This window comes from Salarias fasciatus, chromosome 15 (genome assembly GCF_902148845.1).
Source record: "Salarias fasciatus chromosome 15, fSalaFa1.1, whole genome shotgun sequence".
Taxonomy (NCBI): Eukaryota; Metazoa; Chordata; class Actinopteri; order Blenniiformes; family Blenniidae; genus Salarias; species Salarias fasciatus.
In genome coordinates this window covers 21243470-21263050 of record NC_043759.1, presented here as the reverse complement: position 1 = coordinate 21263050, position 19581 = coordinate 21243470, and the positions used below count along the sequence as shown (strand labels likewise).

The 19581-nt window shown below is 45.7% G+C and overlaps 1 protein-coding gene across 2 annotated transcripts in view; it reads right to left on the bottom strand.

Annotated features, from left to right (window-relative positions):
* The window catches only part of klhl29 (kelch like family member 29), a 223042-nt gene that overhangs the window by 52700 nt on the left and 150761 nt on the right, over window positions 1-19581 (bottom strand). For both annotated transcript variants that reach the window (XM_030109884.1, XM_030109885.1), the window contains 2 exons: window positions 16998-17144; window positions 4418-4616 (listed from right to left, as the gene is read on the bottom strand). In XM_030109884.1, the coding sequence (XP_029965744.1) occupies window positions 4418-4616; window positions 16998-17144 (346 nt within the window). The remainder of the gene's footprint in view (window positions 1-4417; window positions 4617-16997; window positions 17145-19581) is intronic.

Here is a 19581-nt window from a genome sequence, read left to right as displayed (position 1 = left end):
CTTCCCGGGGATGTCATTATCTCTGGTGTGTATCGGGAAGAAAAGTGTGTAAAGCCACTCGGAGGAGGGGAGAACAAAAAGACTTTGAACGTCCAAACTCGCCCGAGAACGAGCGTGTTTTTAATTTCCTTTCAGTAATCTTCTGATATTCTCTGATAGCTGTCTGTGAAAGCAGAGGTAGAAAACAAAAAGGAGTCGCTCAGAACAAATACTGCTGCGTTTTTTTTTTTTTTTCAAAATGGAAAGAAAAAAAACTGAGGAGAAAAAAAAAAAAATCCAGTCTCAAGTTTTAGATCCCAGCATGATTCTGCAGATAAAAGTCAAACATCGGTCTTTGTTTCTTGGAAAAGTTTCAAAGTGAAAACTTGTTATGTTCAATGTAACGCTGTCCGAAACGCTGTGTGAAGAAAAGGCTTTAACTGTGAGAGATTGAGTACGGATATTATGGATATTTGCAGGCAACGCAACGAACCTCTCTTAAATGCAAGAAAGCAGAATAAACATTACACCCGCTCAGCTCAGTGTAAAATCAAATCCCGCTTCTGCTGGGACGGGCTAATAAAGCAAACTAAATATAACATTAAAAACATTCGGATATGCGAATGTTTTATGCACAACATAGTTTCTAATGTCTGCCTGTTGGAGGACGAGGCGCTTTGGGGACGGTGATCTAGTTCTGACTTGCATTGTTCAGCTTCTACAAACACCGATGCAGTTTCTATGCAGGGTTCCTGTTCCACCGCCGTTCACCACCCAGCTGTATTTACGCAATGCAACCTTAAAAATCTTCTGAGTAAGAGCATCCCCCTTCCCAACATGCATCACAATGAGGCATATCTTCTCGGGCTTCATAACCGGCGCTTGATAAAATTAGCCTGAGAGCGCGGTAACAAGCTGGCCTGCTTCTCTTCCAGGGTAACAAAATCAGCATCTTTGCACTTCTAAAGCTCCCTAATGAACACACATGCAAGAGACTATATGCAAACAAATTTTTTGTTTTACTTCTGCTTGTATCCGTGGATTACCCGGGTTCAACAAACTTCCCTGAATTTTGCTGTAATTCGGGAAGATTTGTCGAGCGATGGAGAGAACTCGAACCCCCGGTGGACTCTTGACAGTCAAAGAGAGACACAATGCTTATTCACCGCTAAACCCAGAATAGAGTCGCCAATTAAACTAACAAGCATGCGGCTGGATTGTAAGAAGGCGACAGAGCGGGGCACAGGGAGAACATGCAAACTCCACACTACTTCATACAGTTCAGAGGCCACATGCAGCCAGATTTCATCTTGAGTGGGCCAAATATCGCCCTTACACCCTTCGAAAAGTTAGTATCTGTAATAAAAATGTCTATATTGTTTGGAAAACAAATAATTCTAAATGGAAATGACAATAATCTCAGCATAAAGCCACTTTTAATGAAAACTCCTGGGGCAAAATACAGTGAAATGTCCAAAAAACTTCTCCTATAGTTGTTGCATTATGTATTTTTTACAGACTCACTCTGGCTTCGAGGCTCGTGCTGGTTTTGCTATCTTTCATCACAGTGTCACCGACATCTCAGCTCGGCTCTCAGCGCTGCGTCGTGTCCGCTACTCTTAATAAATATATTTAAAAAAGAAATCTATGTTTTTCCTGAAGTTTTCTCAGTGGTTTGGTTTGGTGGGCCGGACTGGAGTCTCTTGCAGGGCCAGTTGAGGCCACGGGCCTTATGTGTGACACCGCTGCACTGTGGCACTTGTTTAGCCATCTGAAAATAACATTATTCCCACAAATTTTATCCCCACCAATAGCACCATGCAGCCCATCAGGAGAGCACATGAGAGAAACCTCAGTGATTTGTGGTTGAAAAAAAAAAAAAATTGCTTTTTGTGTGTAAATCTATTTAGTTTCTTAAAAATTCTTAAACCTCCCTCAAAAAATTCTTTTGTGCAATAGCTACGAATAACTATGTGGCACATTTGCAATATGTAAATATGAATATCGTCGCAGTTATGTGCTCTTAAATATTTATATGGTCCTAATTATGTGGTTGGGCTGTGCCGGCGCACTGTTAGTATAACTCTTAATCACTTCGATCGAGATGTGAAAGGACGTTAATTATGAGTCTGTCTCGCACCACTAGCTCAAAATCCGAGGCTGAAAAAGTGTAATTCAATGAAGATTCATCATGAGAAGAAAGGGTGTACGTGTGAGGCCCTGCAGACACGCACGCGCGCGCGCACACGCACACGCACACACACACACACACACACACACACACACACACACACACGCACACACACTATAATACACCCACATATGCACGCGACTCACAAGTTCACAGATTGACTGCGCTCAGCAAGAAGTGCTTCACGGATGGCAGTTTTCCTTTCTTTTTCCGCTTGACAGACTTATCAACCGAGCTCAGGTGGTGCCCCATCTGCTTGTGCACATTTAAAGCACACACAGACACACACACACACACACACACACACACACACACACACACAAAGGCGCGCACACACATTTACTGCTTACACAAGAAGAGGCATGCTGAAGGAATAAACTCAATCAAATGTCTGCCCTTCAAATTTCATTTCTGATCCCCTCCCGGCTCCGGCTCCCCCTCCCCGCCTCACTCTCTGACCACATGCTGACCTCTCCTCCTGTTCTCTCACGCCCTCTCCCTCTCAGACCCCGTGTGTGCCAACAACCTTAAACTTCCCCTCGATTTCTTTATTCCATTTTTTTTTTTTTTTTTTGTCCTTTTCATGCCGATCTTTTCGTCTACCTTCTGCAATCCCTGCGACCAGACGCCCCGCTGTGCCGAGCCCACCCCGTCCAACGCAGCAGATGGGTGAGTAACGCGAGCGTGCAGACAAAACAAAATAAAAAAAAAAAAAAAAAATCACGACTGCTGACGTACACGGACTCGGGCATAAGGAACGCAGCTCAAAATCCACAAGAACACATGCAATTAGCGAATGAAAACAGAATGCGCTGGTATATTTATGTTTGTGGCTGCGGTGCCAAAGTTCTTCCCACACACCGATGAGACGCTGGACCCTCTCAGTCAGCCATACATAATAAGGACTTCGGCTTCAGAGGAGTGCCAAACTTGATTGTGAAAACTTCCATATATTTCCCGTCCGTTGAGCCATGGGGGCATAATGCATCATGAATGTATTCATTCCGCCAGCATTTGTGCATTTATATAATTCTGTTGTACAGAGCCATGAGCTACTGAGAATCAATACACACTTCAACCTGCATAATGGGGACGTAGAGCACATAAGATATGCACATACCAAACACTATAAAAGGGGCCTTGACAGAAAATGCTCGGAGAGAGAACTGCTGAGAACAAAGAGAAAACTACTGGATCGCGGATGAGTAATGGGATGATGCTGATTGCACCTAACGCCACAAATGTCTTTCCTCAAGAGGCAAATGATTCTTTATGAAGCCCCCTGCGACTGCATTAGAGACAATTAAAGACGGAAAAATACTGACCCAACGCCGCTCTCTCCGTGTTTGTTTACGGGCAAATAAACCCGCTGGATGAACAACAGAGTTGGCTGGCAAACTGACCTCTCCATAAAGCGCCATTTGTTAGGCAATTATCTTTATTCTACCGAGAGGAAAATAACTTGTGCTGCATGGTAAGGTGTGTCGGTGCGAAACTCATAATACCATGCAGGCACTATAATTAGGCAGCTTTTTACAGGGGGGAAAGTGTGGGGTCCAGGCCAACCTGGGGGGGAAAAGAAAAAATCTAATGGCCGACAGCAATTTGCAGGCGCCTTCCAATTTCCATGAATTATTCTTTGATTTTAATGATGTAAACAAACACGAGCCTCAAATGGCTTGGACATCGGTGGCGGACAGACAGTGGGTGATTGGCTGTTTGCTTAGAGAGCAGGAAACCTGACTGCCTGTGCCTCCCCGGTGCTAAAGCGCTGTTAGGAGATGTTTACGTGCTGAGCTTGCAGAAAAAAAGAAAACGCTTAGGTTCAGTGGCTTGCACAAAAACAACAAGAAACACACATTTCCAAGTCACCTCAGTCAAGCTTGGCTGCAGCGGTAATTTATCGGAGGGTGAAATAAGAACCTGTCCTGACATTTGGAAATTTGACTTGTTGCTCGGTGCGTGCGAACGAGCATTTACAGCGGCCGTGCGCAAGACGATTTAAAGCTCGCGAGTCGTGGGACGGAATCAATAACACGCTGTGACAAGTCAGGGTCCGCCTTCTGGACACGCGACCTCCCGGTGACCTCGCCGCAGTGAAAATATGAGGAGCGGACATGTGTGCGTGGGCGCACAGATGCCGACAATGTGCTGCGGGGTCGGCTCCGTGGGAGTCGGATGGCGCCGAGGCCGGACCGGGGAGGACGTCTGTTGTTGTCGTGGTGGTGGTGGTGGTGGTGTACGTACCGGCGGAGAGTCTCGGCCGGGTCCGGGGCGTCTGCATCTCCTGCCGCGCGTGGGGGAGCATGTGGTAGCGCTTGGCCTCGTTGACCAGGTCGCGGCACGCCTCCGAGGACTTGATGAGCTCCTCGTTGTCCACCACGTTCAGCAGGTAGGACGGGTGGATGAAGGGGAGGCGGACCACCGCCAGCAGCTCCGACAAATGCTGGAGGGGGACGGAGAGAGTGGGGGGGGGGTAATTAGACGTTGCAGGGCTGTAATCAGTGTGCGATGATTAAATAATTCAACTGTGGAAAAACACAGAAACAAAACTTACATTTTGATCAAATGAATTGGGACTAAACAGTCAGTGGTGATTAGAGAAAGTGGATCAGAATCGATGAACACAAAGCATCTTTTACAAGGAGTCAACTTCTGACTTCATTACAAATGTGTGTTTATTTTTCCCTGCATCGCACAAATAACCAATTTTTTTACATCTTGAAAGGCAGGAAAAGAGACTATCATGTCCGATAAAAGCGCTGGCTGACAGCCTGAGGAAGCCTGGCAGCAGCGAGACCATTAGATCAGTTACCGTCAGTGTCAGGACCTCAAACACCCTGCATTTGTCAGTTTTGTGTTTTCTACTTGTGTAGGACAAATTACCCTGACGAGGAGAGAGAGAGAGAGAAACAAGAAAGCACCTTGGAAACATCCAGACTGCGTTCTGTGCAGCGGGAGGCATCTCGGCTAGTAATTTTCTGAAGAAACAACTCAATTCATCATTAAAAGTTATTCATCTGTGAAGAAGAAATCACAAACAACATTTCGCAAAGTTTCTGGTGAGGTCCGCGAACCATCTCGCTCTGCATTGCCGTGAAAGCTGAAGCGAAGCGGCACAGTGGTGGAGGAGGAGGAGGGGGGGGTGGTTGGGGGCGCGTATCGTCTTTCCACCTTCTGCTTCTGATTTATATTGACTCCAAATCAAATCTTTCCACAGACAGCTAATGCTCCTTTGCAGCTAAATTAAGCCTCTGTTCTGGTTAATCACAACCTATTCAAGCTGAGACGCTGCTTCAGTGCCATCAGATTTTCTTTTTTTTTTTTTTTTCTCCTGGTGACATAAAAGAAAAAAGATTCATTTGACACAATTTGTTGTTGTTATTTTTTTTAGTCGTTTATTTCCATTGGCTGGCGCTGCGGCGCGTGATGATGAACCTTAACGGCGAGAAATCCTAGAGAGCAGCATCACTGATGAATGTGTTGATGTGTTTGTTGCATCTCTTGGTGTGCATACATTTATTTGCGCTTATATTGTATAGGTGTTCAGACACAGAGGCAGGACAGGCTGTTGCCATGGCAACCTTGTCTATAGCGCTGACTGCCAAGTGTTTTTTTTTTTTCTCATTTCCAGTATGTGTGTATACAAGTGTGTGTGTGTGTGTGTGTGTGTGTGTGTGTGTGTGTGTGTGTGTGTGTGTGTGTGTGTGTGTGTGTGTGCGCCCTCATGGGAGTCTCATCGTTGTCAACAGCAAAAGCTGTAAACAAGCTCGGACACGGCGACAGGGAGCGGGGCGGAGATTGACCCCGGTGACCCCTTTCGGTGACAGAGAGTCGCGGAGGTAGGGCGACGAAATAACAGAGGAAATAATAAGCTGACGCTGTGCTTAAGTGCTCCTCTCTCTCTCTCTTACCTGAAGCCTTTTCCTTTCTTTTTTTTTTAAACCTAGCATGTGTCTCATTTGCTTCCCTCCGATGTCTCGGGCTCGTCTGAGCAGAAAAAAGACAAGGAGGAGGTGAGGAGTGAGGGAGCGAATGGGACGGGCCTGCAAAGACGGGGAAGATGAGGGGAGACATGGCCGAGAGAAAGGCGTCGGCGAAATACGGGAGTCAGGACGAGCCAACTAAAGCGATCAGAGGAAAGGACGGGGATGTGCGGGAGGGGATGTGACGGCTCCGCCGCGGTCAGGGGAATCTGCCGATGACGCTCCCTCACCGGGATCGTCCACTTCCCCCGTGCGCTGGCGAGCGCGGCGCGCTTTATCAAACAAACAGCTCGATGCCCGAATAAACAGCGGCGGCTCGTCCCGGCACCTGAGCCCAAACACAGCGAGGAGCAGGAGAAGTCAAAGCTGCCTGCTCAGAGCAGCAATATTCTTATGGGAGGACTTCGGAGCTCGGGAGAAGCTGCTACTTCCAATTAAAGTGCCCCCATAGTGAGAGATTTGCCCCAGTAGTTACTGAGTCATGTCACACTCAAATGGAGGACTTAAGCTTCAGGCTTACTGCTCAGGACTTCTATTACAAGCTACTTTCCAGCAGGTTTGCAACACCCTCACGTAGATTAGTCTTAGGACATCATATCAAAGTTGTTAAGGCCTTAATCGGATGAGGACACGTTTTCAAAAAACACACATATTTAACACTGAGGCCCTTACGGACAAACATCTGTGGGCAACGATATTTCTATTTGTTGTATTTAATGTTGGCTCTGGCTCGGACATCGTGTTCAAGCAGCTGCTGGTCATGTGAAATAGGTCTACGGCTGACCGTTCTGACCCTCAGTGCTAAATTAAACTGTATTTGGGGCAGTTTCAGCCAGGTGGTGCCCTCAGTGGCTCCGCAGATATAAATGTGCTCAAACGCCTGTGGGGTACATCTGGAAATCTTGCTCTTATTAGGAAGAGCAGATGGACTAGTTTGGATTTTCCTTTTGCTCTTCTTAGGTACGGACTTTATATGCCGAGCGGATCTCGCCCAAATGTTCTGTTCTCCTCCTGTGGTCCAAAAAACCGCACAGCGCTGTCGGGCTGGAAAATCTAAATTGCTTGTAACTGTGTTCCCCTCGCAGGTGTTTTTATTTTCTTTCTGCATACCATGGCGCGTTAGTTATCAATGACTGCAAGCGTGGAAAAATGGTCACGGCAGAAACGGCAGACATATCAACGAAGTTGAAGACCTTGAGGCGCGAGCGCCGTCTCTCCTGAAGCTCCACGTACATTGTTCTGGCACAACGCGCAGCCCCACCCACGTCGGCACTCAGCCGCGCACGTGAACGGCCGGGCATGTTTTGCCTCACCTGCATAGAACGAGAAACAAAAGCGTGCACTCGCGCCATCTGCAAATCCCAGCTACAAACTAACCCACATCTGCTGCAGCCTCTCTTCTGCTGCCAAATGCCTTTTAATGCCTGTAAAAGTCCCTCAAAGGGAGCATCTGCTCTCTGCAAAATAGGTAAGGATGGCCAGAGCTGCTACTAACCGATAAAACCACACACGCACACACACACACACGGCGCGATATAAACGGGGACATCGTGCAGTAACGTCGGCACTGTGATTGTATTGGACTGTAACTGGTTGTTTTTAGCAATCATAGCCGCTGTTAATCTAGAGGCGATGCTCAGTTTAAATCTTGTTAAGGAGATTGGGAATATTCAATCTCTGAGGTTGTCCCCTGATTAAACCAACAACCGAAGTACTGTAAACACTTTGGGATTCCCCCGTGTGTGTGCGTGTGTGTGTGTGTGTGTGTGTGTGTGGGTTCTTTTCTCCACTTTAACTCCGTTGCCATCCCCCACCTCGCCCTCTGTCCCGCTATTTCCCATCCCAAAAAAACAGAATTACTTTCCATCTCTAATCCTAACTAACTCGGTATCTCTCCCACTTCCTTTTCACTCTCTGCCTCTCCCCTTCCTCTCTCTCTCTCTCTCACTCCACCTCCATTCCCGCTCCTCGCTCTTCCTCCCACACATGCATATATCGGCATGGAAATGAGGGAGAGTTGCACACTTGGTGCTAATATTCAAATCCAAAGTGTCAGACCCCATGAAAAAAAAAAAAAAAAAAAAAGTCCTTCCTTCATGCCAGCTATTGAAACTACTCAAGCAGAAATTATTGCAGACACTGTTTACCCAGGACTGTTGTTTATCTCTTCCAACAAATGAGGCACACATTCTGGGTTTTTTGAGACAAACATCTCGAGCAACTCTTTGATGGATTACCAAGAAAATCTGGGCGCAGACGTTCGCACTCCTCCCGGGGATGGAATGCAGTCGCTTTGACGCCCTGTGACTCTTTAGTCTGCCTGATCATCTGATCAAAATTTCACTTTGCTCAGAACTTCGGATTATGACGAACGGCTCGCCAATGGCGCGAGATTCCCCATCAGCCACTGCTGCTAGCACACTCGTTGCTTTATTAGAGTGAGCCGATAATAGTGTACTCACCTGCCTGGCGAGGTTCTATTTGAGAGCATGCCGATGAAAACACTTAGCTAATAGAGCGCTGCTTAAAGGTGCAAATAACAGTGAGAACCTGTTGCTCTGGAGTTATTAATAGGGTTCCACAGCCAGAGTCAGCCGTGTTTTACCATCATAACACATGACAATGCTTTACACCGGTGTCACCATTAGGTATCAAGCACAAAGCAGGAATTTCTGTTTAAAAAAAAATGTGTTGCAACTGTTATTTTTGGGTCCTTGGTGTTTAAATGGCAAAATGTTACTTAAAGTGCGTTCAAGCACACTTTACTGCTGAAAAGGGATGCTTTTAACTTTTAAACATGTTGTACAAAACACACACACACACACACAAAAAAAAAGAGTAATGAAAAGATGAAGACCAATTTGACTGGCGGTGCTCAGTGTCAACACCGTTAAAACAGCACCTGGCACCCGGACGCCGAAACACTCCATTTCAGTCAAAATGTTCAAAATCAACTTTATCATCTGCCAGTCTCCTCCAAACAGTCCTCTAGACGAGAGCTGACCTTTACTTTTTTATTGAAATGTAAAACCTCAAAATGTTTTTTCAGTCATGCTGTGAATTCTAATATAATCTATTACTGTAATGTCGGTACTTAGTTATTAGTATTTTGCATTAGCAAATAAATCCCAATTACTGAATTCATTCAGTCATGTTTTTCGGAGTTTGCATGTTCTTCCTGTGGGTTTCTCTCCAGGTATTCCATTCATTTTTTGAAGTTAATTAACTCCTCACGCAACCTTAGGTTAGATAAAGAAGTGGAGTGGTAAAAAAGAGAGCTGACATTTAAACAGTGTGAAATTTGCCGGGTGTTAGCTCTGGTAAATATTGATGACGGCTCAGCCGCGCAGGCTTTTAACCGTCCCCTGCGGACGGCGCCGAGAGTGACGAGTTCACACGCCGAACGCGTGCCGCGCAGACCGTGTGCTAAAGGGTGAGAGTTTCATTTATTTATATTTGTGCGCGCGTGTGACACCAGGAGCTAGGTAAACGAGAGTGCTCACAACACTCGGGGCCGGCAAGCGACGCCGCTCTCAGCAGATGAGAGGGAAGGCGGCACGCATCCAGCTCCATTCCCCTTCATCTCCAACGAGCTCTTGAGCAATCACTCCCTCATGCGCCGGCACGCGGCGCGAAATGCGAGCGCCGTCCCTCCAGACGAATGCTCTGACCTGTCATTTTCATCTCCTCGCCTACTCATCTATCTTTTAGACAGAGATGGCATCTAATGGATGCAAATTATAACAGCTACCATGCCAACTGCAAGATATGGAGCCTCCTGCACATGATCTTTTCACATCTTTTAATATAGAGTTCAATGTTTTCTTCTTTTTTTTTTAAACATATGGAAAGTATCCACACGTTGAGAGCATATGGGTTCCTTTTTAGCTCATCTCCCCCGGTTCCATTCACCTCGGACGAGCCGCCGTTATGTGAAACCCATATGTACATAGCATTTACATCAGGATATGTAACCCAGGTAGCACCTGCTGACTCCAGCTCTCTAATGGCCTCCCGCGGCGCGCAGCCTGACCCGGCACGCAATCACAACCGGTCAACATCCTCGGCGCTCGCGCCCCGCAGCTCTGCTGTGAAACTCGCCAGGTAACAGCTCCCCAATAAAAACAACCCCCGCTTTCTCTTCGCACTTTGTACACACACACACACACACACACACACACACACAGACAGGTGGACAGGGAGGATGTGAACAGGTTGAGCTCGCTGAAAGGCAGGGATAATGCGTCGAACAGGGAGCCTCTCAGATCTGTCAGAGGCGGCGGAGAAGCAGCCGGGAGGCCGCCGTCCGCTAACACAGATGACAAATGTCCACCGAGCATTTCCCATTCCAGCTACTGTCAGCGAGGACTAACGCCTCACACTGCACGTGTGTGTGTGTGTGTGTGTGTGTGTGAGTAAAATGATTCAGTGCCACGGCGGCATCAAATAAATGACACGCGGACGGCCGTGTCTGTTTGCTCTGCTCTAAGCAGAGAGAAGTATGTGTCTGCTTTAGTGTGAAAATTGGACAAGTTGATGCTTAAAACACGGCCCAGTATGAGGGAAGGAAAAAAAAAAAAGGAAAAAAAAAAAAAAAAAAGCCACACCGTGACCGAGCGACTGAGTTACTCGTGTATGTTCAGCAGAGCGCGTGGCCGTGTTTACTCTCACAATGCTAACAAACCCACTCAGCTGAAGAGACCACAGCGCTGTGAGTGTGTGTGAGTGTGTGTGCAGGTCACAGTGACAACAGACACACACGCGCGCCTCTTCATGTGGGAACACATTATGGACGAGTGAAATATGCTTTTTTCGCTGCAAATGACCCTTGATTTGGATTCAAGAGATGCTTTGTTGAGTCCGTTGGTGCGTTCCTGCCTCTGCATGACTGTGTGTGTGTCAGCCACTGGGATGGATGGAGGGGGTGGAGAGAGACGTGGCGGACGACAGACGCTCGGTGCTGCCCTGAGCAACGACTGACAGGTGCAATGTGTCGTCCTCCGAGGCCTGTTTCAGCATGACTTCATTTAGAGAGACGGGGGGAAAAAAAACAGAAGCTTTCTTCTGCTCATTTAATTCAAAACATATTTGTAGGACAGACTACTCTGTATAAATTAACAGGAAACTTCCTGGCTTCCTTCTCAACTTACTGAATTATCTTTGACGTCAGGGGCCGTCTGGTTGCTCCGGCGTTTCCCCTTCTGTGACTTTGTGAGGTACGTTTTCATTGTTCTTTTTAAATGTTGTGGGAAAAAAAACAGAGAAAAGTGCGTTCTTTGAACAAACGACGTAGTTTCCCTTTCTTCTCCATAAATCAGGTCGCTCCTGGTGCGTTTCAGAGGAGCACCCGGTGGAGACGGGACGCCTTTAACTCGCCGCGGATATGCAGCCGCCGCGGTTGAGCGGCCGCGGCTCGACTGGCTGCACACATCAGGACTGAGGCCGCTCCGGGATCAACGAAGGACACGGCCGAGAATGGAGGTCCGGGGTTCAGCGGCTCGCACCAGATCACATCCACCGCACAGGCTGCGCTCGGCCCCGCAGACGCGCCGTTTTCCAGGGTAGGCGTCTGAGCGTGGAACCGGGAAATGAGTGATGACACTACCGGCACTTTGCAGAGCGGAGAAAGCACGAAAACACCGTCCACAGCATCAATCTCTATCGCCTGGCTCAGCTTCTTTAAAGTAAGAATCTGTCTCTCATCACAGAAGCAGTAGTCTGTGTCATGTTCATTCTGGCTCACCCAAACCATTTTTCTCTTTAAACTGTGACAAAAACTTCGTATTATTGGAAAGAAGAGCAAATTAAATTGTCTTTGAGAGACTTCAAGACGACTCAAAGTTTCTTTTTTGAGTCTAAAAAAGAGGTTTTAGTAAATCACAGTGATGCTGAGGGTGACAGGGTCATGTGTAATTATGAAGGTAAATGAATCGTACAAAAGAGAGAGGAACACAGCCTATAACCCTCCCTCGAAGCATTCCTGTCTTTGAAAATTTTATACTGTACATATATAATGAAGCATCATTTGTTCTGAGATTTTTTTTTCACTTAATGAGAGCTGAAGGAATAATAATATATATATATATGTAAAAAAAAAAAAAAAAGGAAAAGAAGAAATCACCAGATTATTCGTCCGTTGCATTACCGGTCCCCCAAATAATAGGGAGAAAACTTATAGGCACAAGAAGTAACATTTGAGGATATTAATTTGGCTTGGGGACTGCAAATGTCAGGGCAGGCCATTGTTATTTCTGATGAGTGGACAGCAGGTCCTCTCTAATGGCAGGGCCGCTCGTTTTTATCATGAAAATACACCATTAACTGTCCCTTTTAGCTGTTACATTAGTTGGCCACTTTCCAAAGAGCCAATTAATCAGCCTTTTTTGTCAGGTTGAGTCACCTGGCAAGATAGGATCCTTTATGAAATATGTTGAAGTGAGGCGTAATGGAGGTCCTATTCAGGGGATTTGGCGAGGAATGGCCTCTTCTAATTGGAGCCATGTGTGGTCGTCCCACAAAAGACGGCCGGGTGAAAAGAAGGGCAGGTTTCTCTCTGTCAGCAGCGGCGGCGCAGGACAGCGTCCGTCCTACAGAGGCGGCATCGCGCAGAGAGAAGAAAAGGTGGGGGTGTTCAAGTTTTTTTTTTTTTTTTTTTAGCTTCAGCAGTGAAGGGAGCGGCTCTTTATTTTGGAGACCTGTGCAAAATACTGCATGAATAATTCAGTCAGGCTGCCACAAACGAATACGCCTGCTATTAAATTATGCATCAATGTGTACATTATGGTTTGATTAAAAGATGAGCCCATGAAGTGACAAAACAATCCCCTCACCGTTCGCAAGAGTAAGTAACATCAAACTTTGCTTTGCAACCACAGGAAGAAGAGCAAATTCACCGGCAAAGCTGGGACGCTAAATTAAAACAGACTGCAACAATAAAGCACAATTAATTTAACTCATTAGAGCCAGAGGCAACGCTTTTGTGCTTCCATTTATGAGTGTTTGCGACAATTCCGGTGGTTTTCCATTTCAGCATGATTCCACCTGTTCCCACCTGTTTCCCCTGCCGATCAGGAAGTCTTTCAATGAAGCAACATTTATGCTGCAACCGATGCAAAAGCCGGAATGGTACATAAACGATGCAGTTAAATTTATGTTTGGTAGCTTATTTCTTTATCGTAACATCTCTTCTTGCCAATAAATCTTATACCATTGGAAGAATTGCTTCCCTTTAAAATGCCACAATTGTAAAGAACAGAGATGAGCAGCTGAGCAGAGTTTGTGGGTTTTGCCCTTGAAAGTTTGCCAGATCCTCTTTGGCAATCCCAAACTGCCTTCCGTGGCTGGTTTCTGGCATCGTCTGCTTTCATGCCGCAGCACTGAGTCGCAGGGTCGCCGTGTGGAGAAGATGGTTTTCTGGTAGGTAACAACATTTCGATGGAGGCAGCGTGGAGGCCTGCAGCGGCTTCCACTTCAAAACCACATCATTTGTCTTCGTTGGAGGAAATCTGGTTGCGATAGAAGCCTAGAAGGTGGCTGCAACCTGATATACAGTTTCCTACTGGGGGAGAGTGGACGGACATGGAGACGTTTTTAAGATGGAAATGATCAATTATGCCTTCAGAATGCGAAAGAGGGATTTTTTTTTTTTTTTTTTGACAGATTGGTTCAAACATGATTTGTCTAAAAAAGGTTTTCAAAACTTTTTAAGAGCTGATTTTGTTTCTCACAAAGACTCTGATCATAATGGAGGTGCACCCCACCGCTCATGTTCTAGACTGAGTTCATATTGACACCTTAAAATAACCGCTGAAGCCATTTTTTGCCACTTTTTTTCCAGGAAACACAAAAAATGACTATTGACGTCAGTCAAAAAAATAGTGACAGGCTTGACTCTAAAGTATAACTGCCTGTGACAATTACACTTTATGGGCAGAATCACATGATCTGCACAAATGAAAATTATAGCAATTTTAGCCGAGGTGGCGACTGGCGAGCTTCAAGAGGAGATGATTTGGCCAAAAAGGGGCCAATATTTCATTTTATTCATGTATTTCTTCTTTGCTTGTTGGCTTTTCCGGTTATTTTGGGTAACTGCCCTGGAGTATGCTTTTTATTTGTTATTATTACCAAAAATCCCAACAGAGAAAGGGTATCAATACATGTAAGAACCTATGAAAAATTCATTCCAAGCAGTGCTGATCAAGCTAGATCTTCCAAGAAGACAATACTTGCTTATATGTGAGACATCAATCATTCAAACTGCAACAAATAAGAGTCAACAGTCAGAGAAAGTCTTTACATTCAATACTTCACACAAAAAAAAGTTAATTGTCAAATCGATGTGGCGACACATATCTTCTTCTATAACACTGAACCATAACTGTTTGGGACCTGATCACATTGTGTTTGATAGTACTGTGATTAAAGGACAAATCTGACAGCAGGAAATAATTTCCCATCTAAAACGAGGCAATTCAGCCTTCAGATCTCCAATAAATTCATTTTTTTTTGTGGTCAAAAGCCTTCCTCCTTCAGCAGCCAATTCCTCTCTTCTCTCAACGGATATTTCCTTTTGTTTTGAAGCCTCTGTGACTCCACTTTTCACTTAAGTATACCGAAAGACATATGCGGAGCTGGCAGAGTGACACACCTTCGGTAATACTCGGAGAAAAGTGAAACAGCTCTCCGCTTTCATTCGGCGGCTTTGTGTCTCATAGCAAGCCATTATTAACGCTCAAATGCTCTGCCTCTGTCTCTAAGCGATGTCCGGGCCCCGCTTCCTGGTGCCACTGGTTGTTAGTGACAGCATAGTGGAGAGAGAAAATTGCATATTATTTACCCAGCGCCTTCAATATGCCACTTTTCCACTCTATAGCCTGCAGCTTACAACTCACAGCACACGCCGCGACTCACAAACCGGCAGACACACACCAAACATGCGCGCTCAGACGAACGCGGACGCACGCAAACTTAGCTCAAGGCTCGGAGCTTTCCCTCCCTCTCTGCGTCTTGGTTTTTTTTCCTGCATCGTTGTGACATTTTCTGCCCCGACGCGTCATTAAAAAGTGTCACCGGTTCTCGGGGGGGGGGGGGGGGGGGGGGGGGGGGATTTCCAAGCGCGGGTGGGAATGACGAGCTGAAGATGGACCGGGCGTGTAAACTCGGTCTCCCGCGGAGGCGGTCCCGTGCTCCTCCGTCCTCTCCGCGGGCGCCGCGTTCAGGCGGGAGGTTTAAGCTCCATCTCATCGCGGCTCAAAGTGTCGGGGATCAGATTAAAAACACAGGGGTTATTTTTCCATTCCGCCGTCTTCGTTTCTCACCCTCCACTTTCCCAGTCACTCCTCGCCCGCCGGTGTCGCTCTGATTCGTTCCCGCGTGCCGACCTCCCCCCCCCCCCAGAAGACTGGGCGACCCGCGCCGTCTCATCTCGGGGAACCGGCGCGGCGGGCTGTTCAGACAACCGGGAGAAATTCTTCTACTTCATCTCAGTGACTCACCTTTGCACCTCTCCAATAGAGTGTGAGATTGGAGGAGTCGGCGGCAAGCGGCCGGCCACAGGCTCGCCGTGCCGGCGGCAGCGATGGCGAGTTATGTTTCGAGTCGTGCATCACCCTACAACGCTAATCTCCAAGCTAATTCACGTTTCGTATGACGAAGCCATACAATGCATTTCTGATTCCAGCAACTTTTTCTCCGGGCGGCCGTCACCGTCTGCTCTTTAACGCTTTCTCCCTTTGTGTTGCTCTTAATACTTTAAGATTCTCTCCAACAAAACACTCAGCACTCCTGATGGATTACTGTAATCACCACAGCGCCATATATCAAAGGATTAATGCTAAATGTTTAATCCAGAAAGTGAAGAATTCAAATATTGACGTATGTGTCTCGTAAAAGTGGGTGCCAATAAAGTAACATTGATTCGTGAGGTGTGCGCCCGAGCCCGATCCGGCTGATATAAGGCGTTTTTCCTTCACTTTGCCGGCTGATGAGGACACATTACTTTAAGGGAACGACTCCTGCGGTGATGGACTGACGTAATTTATTTGATAATAATCTCACCTTCGCTTTAAAACAGCCATAAAGTACTTTAAAATCATCAGCTTTTAAATTCATAGTTTCGAGACCGGGCCCATAAATATCTCACAACCCGAGCGTCTCCTTCCTCCACTCCGGTTGAATATCCGTCTGCGGCGCAGTCCATTTACCTTTTCATGAAAGTGGGCCGCACTTGACGCTCTGACCTTGAGGGTTATCGATTATGTGCCTGTTAAAATTTGAGCCGCCGTTCCTCACTGTCAATACCTATCTCTGGGATATAAGCTCTGATTATGATTAACAGCCTCTGGGTGCAATCAAACACCTGTTAGCTGCACACAGAGAGGACTGCGCCTGTCGTTTCCTTTTTTTTTTTTTTTTTTTGTTGTCTTTGTTGGTTTTTCATGCACTACACTACGCAAACAAATGAAGTGTGACTAAAAATAGAGCGCATTCTGAGGGCAAAGCACTCCTGGGATTGTGAACAACCGCTGCGTTCGGCTGCATCTGAAGCACAGAGTTGATGAACGGCACCAGGAGGGAACGAGGAGTCACTCGTCTGGTTTTTCATGCTGTGTAGCACTCGGAGCAGACAGGGAGGGTCGATACAACAACAACTCTAATGTGGCTCTGCAGACATACACAATCTGTGCTGTCTGATGTAACGAGAGCTTTAACTTGCCGTGTGTGTGTGTGTGTGTGTGTGTGCGGGTCATGATGCCCGTACAGTATGTGCTTACTCACAAAAAAACACACACACAGAAAGAAGAGCTCGAGCTCCAGAGAAAGCAGTATTTTTCATTTACCTGCACTCTGGAGTTGGGCTCCTGCTTGATCCATTTGATCACCGTTTCATAGACCAGCTCCTCCGCCTTGGTGTTGAGACTGTCGTTGGACAGGTAGGACACCAGGTCCTCCCTGGAAACACTCAGAATCTCCTCCTGACCGGCCACCTGATGACAAGAAGTCAACAAAGGACAGCATCTCTTTCTTATTCCTTAAGAAAAAAGATAGGAATGCACTTTTGTAACTTATGTACAAGTATGGCGTATAATACAAGACAAGTACACGTGTAATTGCACAAGTTTATTGGTCCAGATCACTCAAGATGAAATTGGCTGCATGTGGCCCTTAAACTAAGATGCGCTTGACACTAAAACCTGGTTTAGTTGAAGTTAGAAATGTTCGGGCAGAGATCGCCACACAGTAACTTAGGGAGGCTGATATGTCACATTTCATTTGAGAACTTGGCATCTTCTTTGTTGATACCTAAAGCATGAACAGAAACCTGTTTACTGATGCTGGCAGAAGTGATTCTGGGACACCGGAGATCTCCGTCGAGTATATTTCAGGTCTCCTGGGACCGAACCAGACGAGACACAGATGAAAAGTGTTCATTGGTGACATTTAAGACATTAAAGCTCCAGCTCTCCAATAAACACAGATCTTTTCAGCGAGCACAAACTTCTTGCGGTTGTTTAATTTCAATCTCTTATTTCTCCTGCACTTGTTTAGTTTTCATTACGTGACTGTTTAAATGTTTTTCTTTAGTTGCGCTGTTAATCATGTAGAGGACGCCGAGCTGCCTCGTGTACGAAACGAGCCGGAAAAATAAAGCCGCCTCGGCTTGCCTTTCATGTCTGCAAATTTAATTCATTTCAAGGTGTGCGTTAGCTTTACTCCACCTTGAAACATTTTAATACAGTAATAACAAAGTAATTATGGTTCATTTATAGTTTAAATGCAGTTACAATGACCTTCACCCTCCATGACCAGTGTCTGTATGACTACAAGGGCTATTTTATTTCTGTTTTAATGTATGGATATAGAATAGACAGGATATGTGCAAAAAATAGCTATTTTTCAATTAATTGAGCAGATCCAAAGCTGCCCAGGTCTGCCGTAATGACTGAAATGACTAATATCAGAGAGCCAAGCTCTATTTTTTTGCTTTATGGTAGTTTTGAGATATAAGTGGGAGCGCTTATGGTTATGATACATTTCTCTAAGCCAAATCCTATCTGTGGTGAAAGGATATAAGTTAATAAGTGTTACTTTGACACCAATCTAAGCCATCAGACAGACCTGAGATTGGCTGTGAAGCAACACGTTCACACAGCAGGTACCCTCAAGAGAAATTTCCACTTCCAGAAAAAAAGACTGAGCACGTTCATACAATCTACATAGTCTTATAAAATTATACATTTTGAGAAGAAAAAACCTTCAGAATTATCCACATTTGTCAGGTGAAAATACTGGACACGTTACGAGATTCTCGCTGTGGTTTAATCCTAATAATAAAAAAAAAAAACAAAAAACAGAGCGGTAATAAAAAGGACAGCGAGATAAAACAAGATATGTTGGGTAATAAATTCAAACTTTCTAAAGATAATACACAACCTTTAATGAGACATTTTCATTCCACTTGCCCGTGTAAAACATTTCATGCTGCGGCGCTCAAATAAAACAATAGAGGCAAATAAAGTGCATTATGTAGTGAAAAGGACTGTGATTTGAAATTCACTGTATTCCTTGGGAGCCAGGAGCAGGTGCACAGAGCGAGCTGCAGCTGAAAGCCTCACAGCAATCACTATAAAATGTATGAATATTTTCATGTTTTTGTTCCCGGCGTTCGATTTTTGTGCATAGCTGGAGTAACTGAGGGGAGCGCGGCGGGGCAGTGGTTCGAGCTGCTACCCGCCTGACAGCAGGCCTCCTGGATCAAACCATGCTGAATAGGTTTACATGTTCTCCCTGTGCACCGGGCATGTCTGTGTGTGTATTTAGGATCACGCTTTAGCTTCACGTGACCCGAGTCTGGATGAAGTTGATATAAAAGACTGATGGGAGATAACTAGGTCCTTGTCCTAGTTTCACATTTCACGGAGCGGCCAGAGGGCTTCTCTCGTTAGTGTGTTTCAACAAAAATCATTGAAATATGCTTTGAGACAAGAATATTGTGCAGAGCGAGATGAAATCTTTCATCATTTGAACGTAAACAATAAAATAACGGAGCCACAGGACATCCTCTGGCCACACTGCGGTGTCTGAATGGTATTGTCTGCATTCGAGGTGAGTTGGTGAGTCCATATCAGGAGCATCAGATGCATTATAAAGCCCAGTTTCATCTTAAATGGGCTGGACTGGTAAAAACAAATAGTGTCATAACAACCTTTAGATTTAAACTTTTAAGTTTTTCTTAGCTGGGGACCAGAGTATACATCATGACAACTGTCTGTATTTTCAGAAACCAAACCGATATTACAGAAAATGACTAAAATCTCAACATGAAGCCATTTTTAATGATGCCTCCTGGCGCAAAGTACAGTGATATGTCGAAAATAACTTCTATCACTGGTGCGTTATGCATGTTTTTACAAACTCACCCTG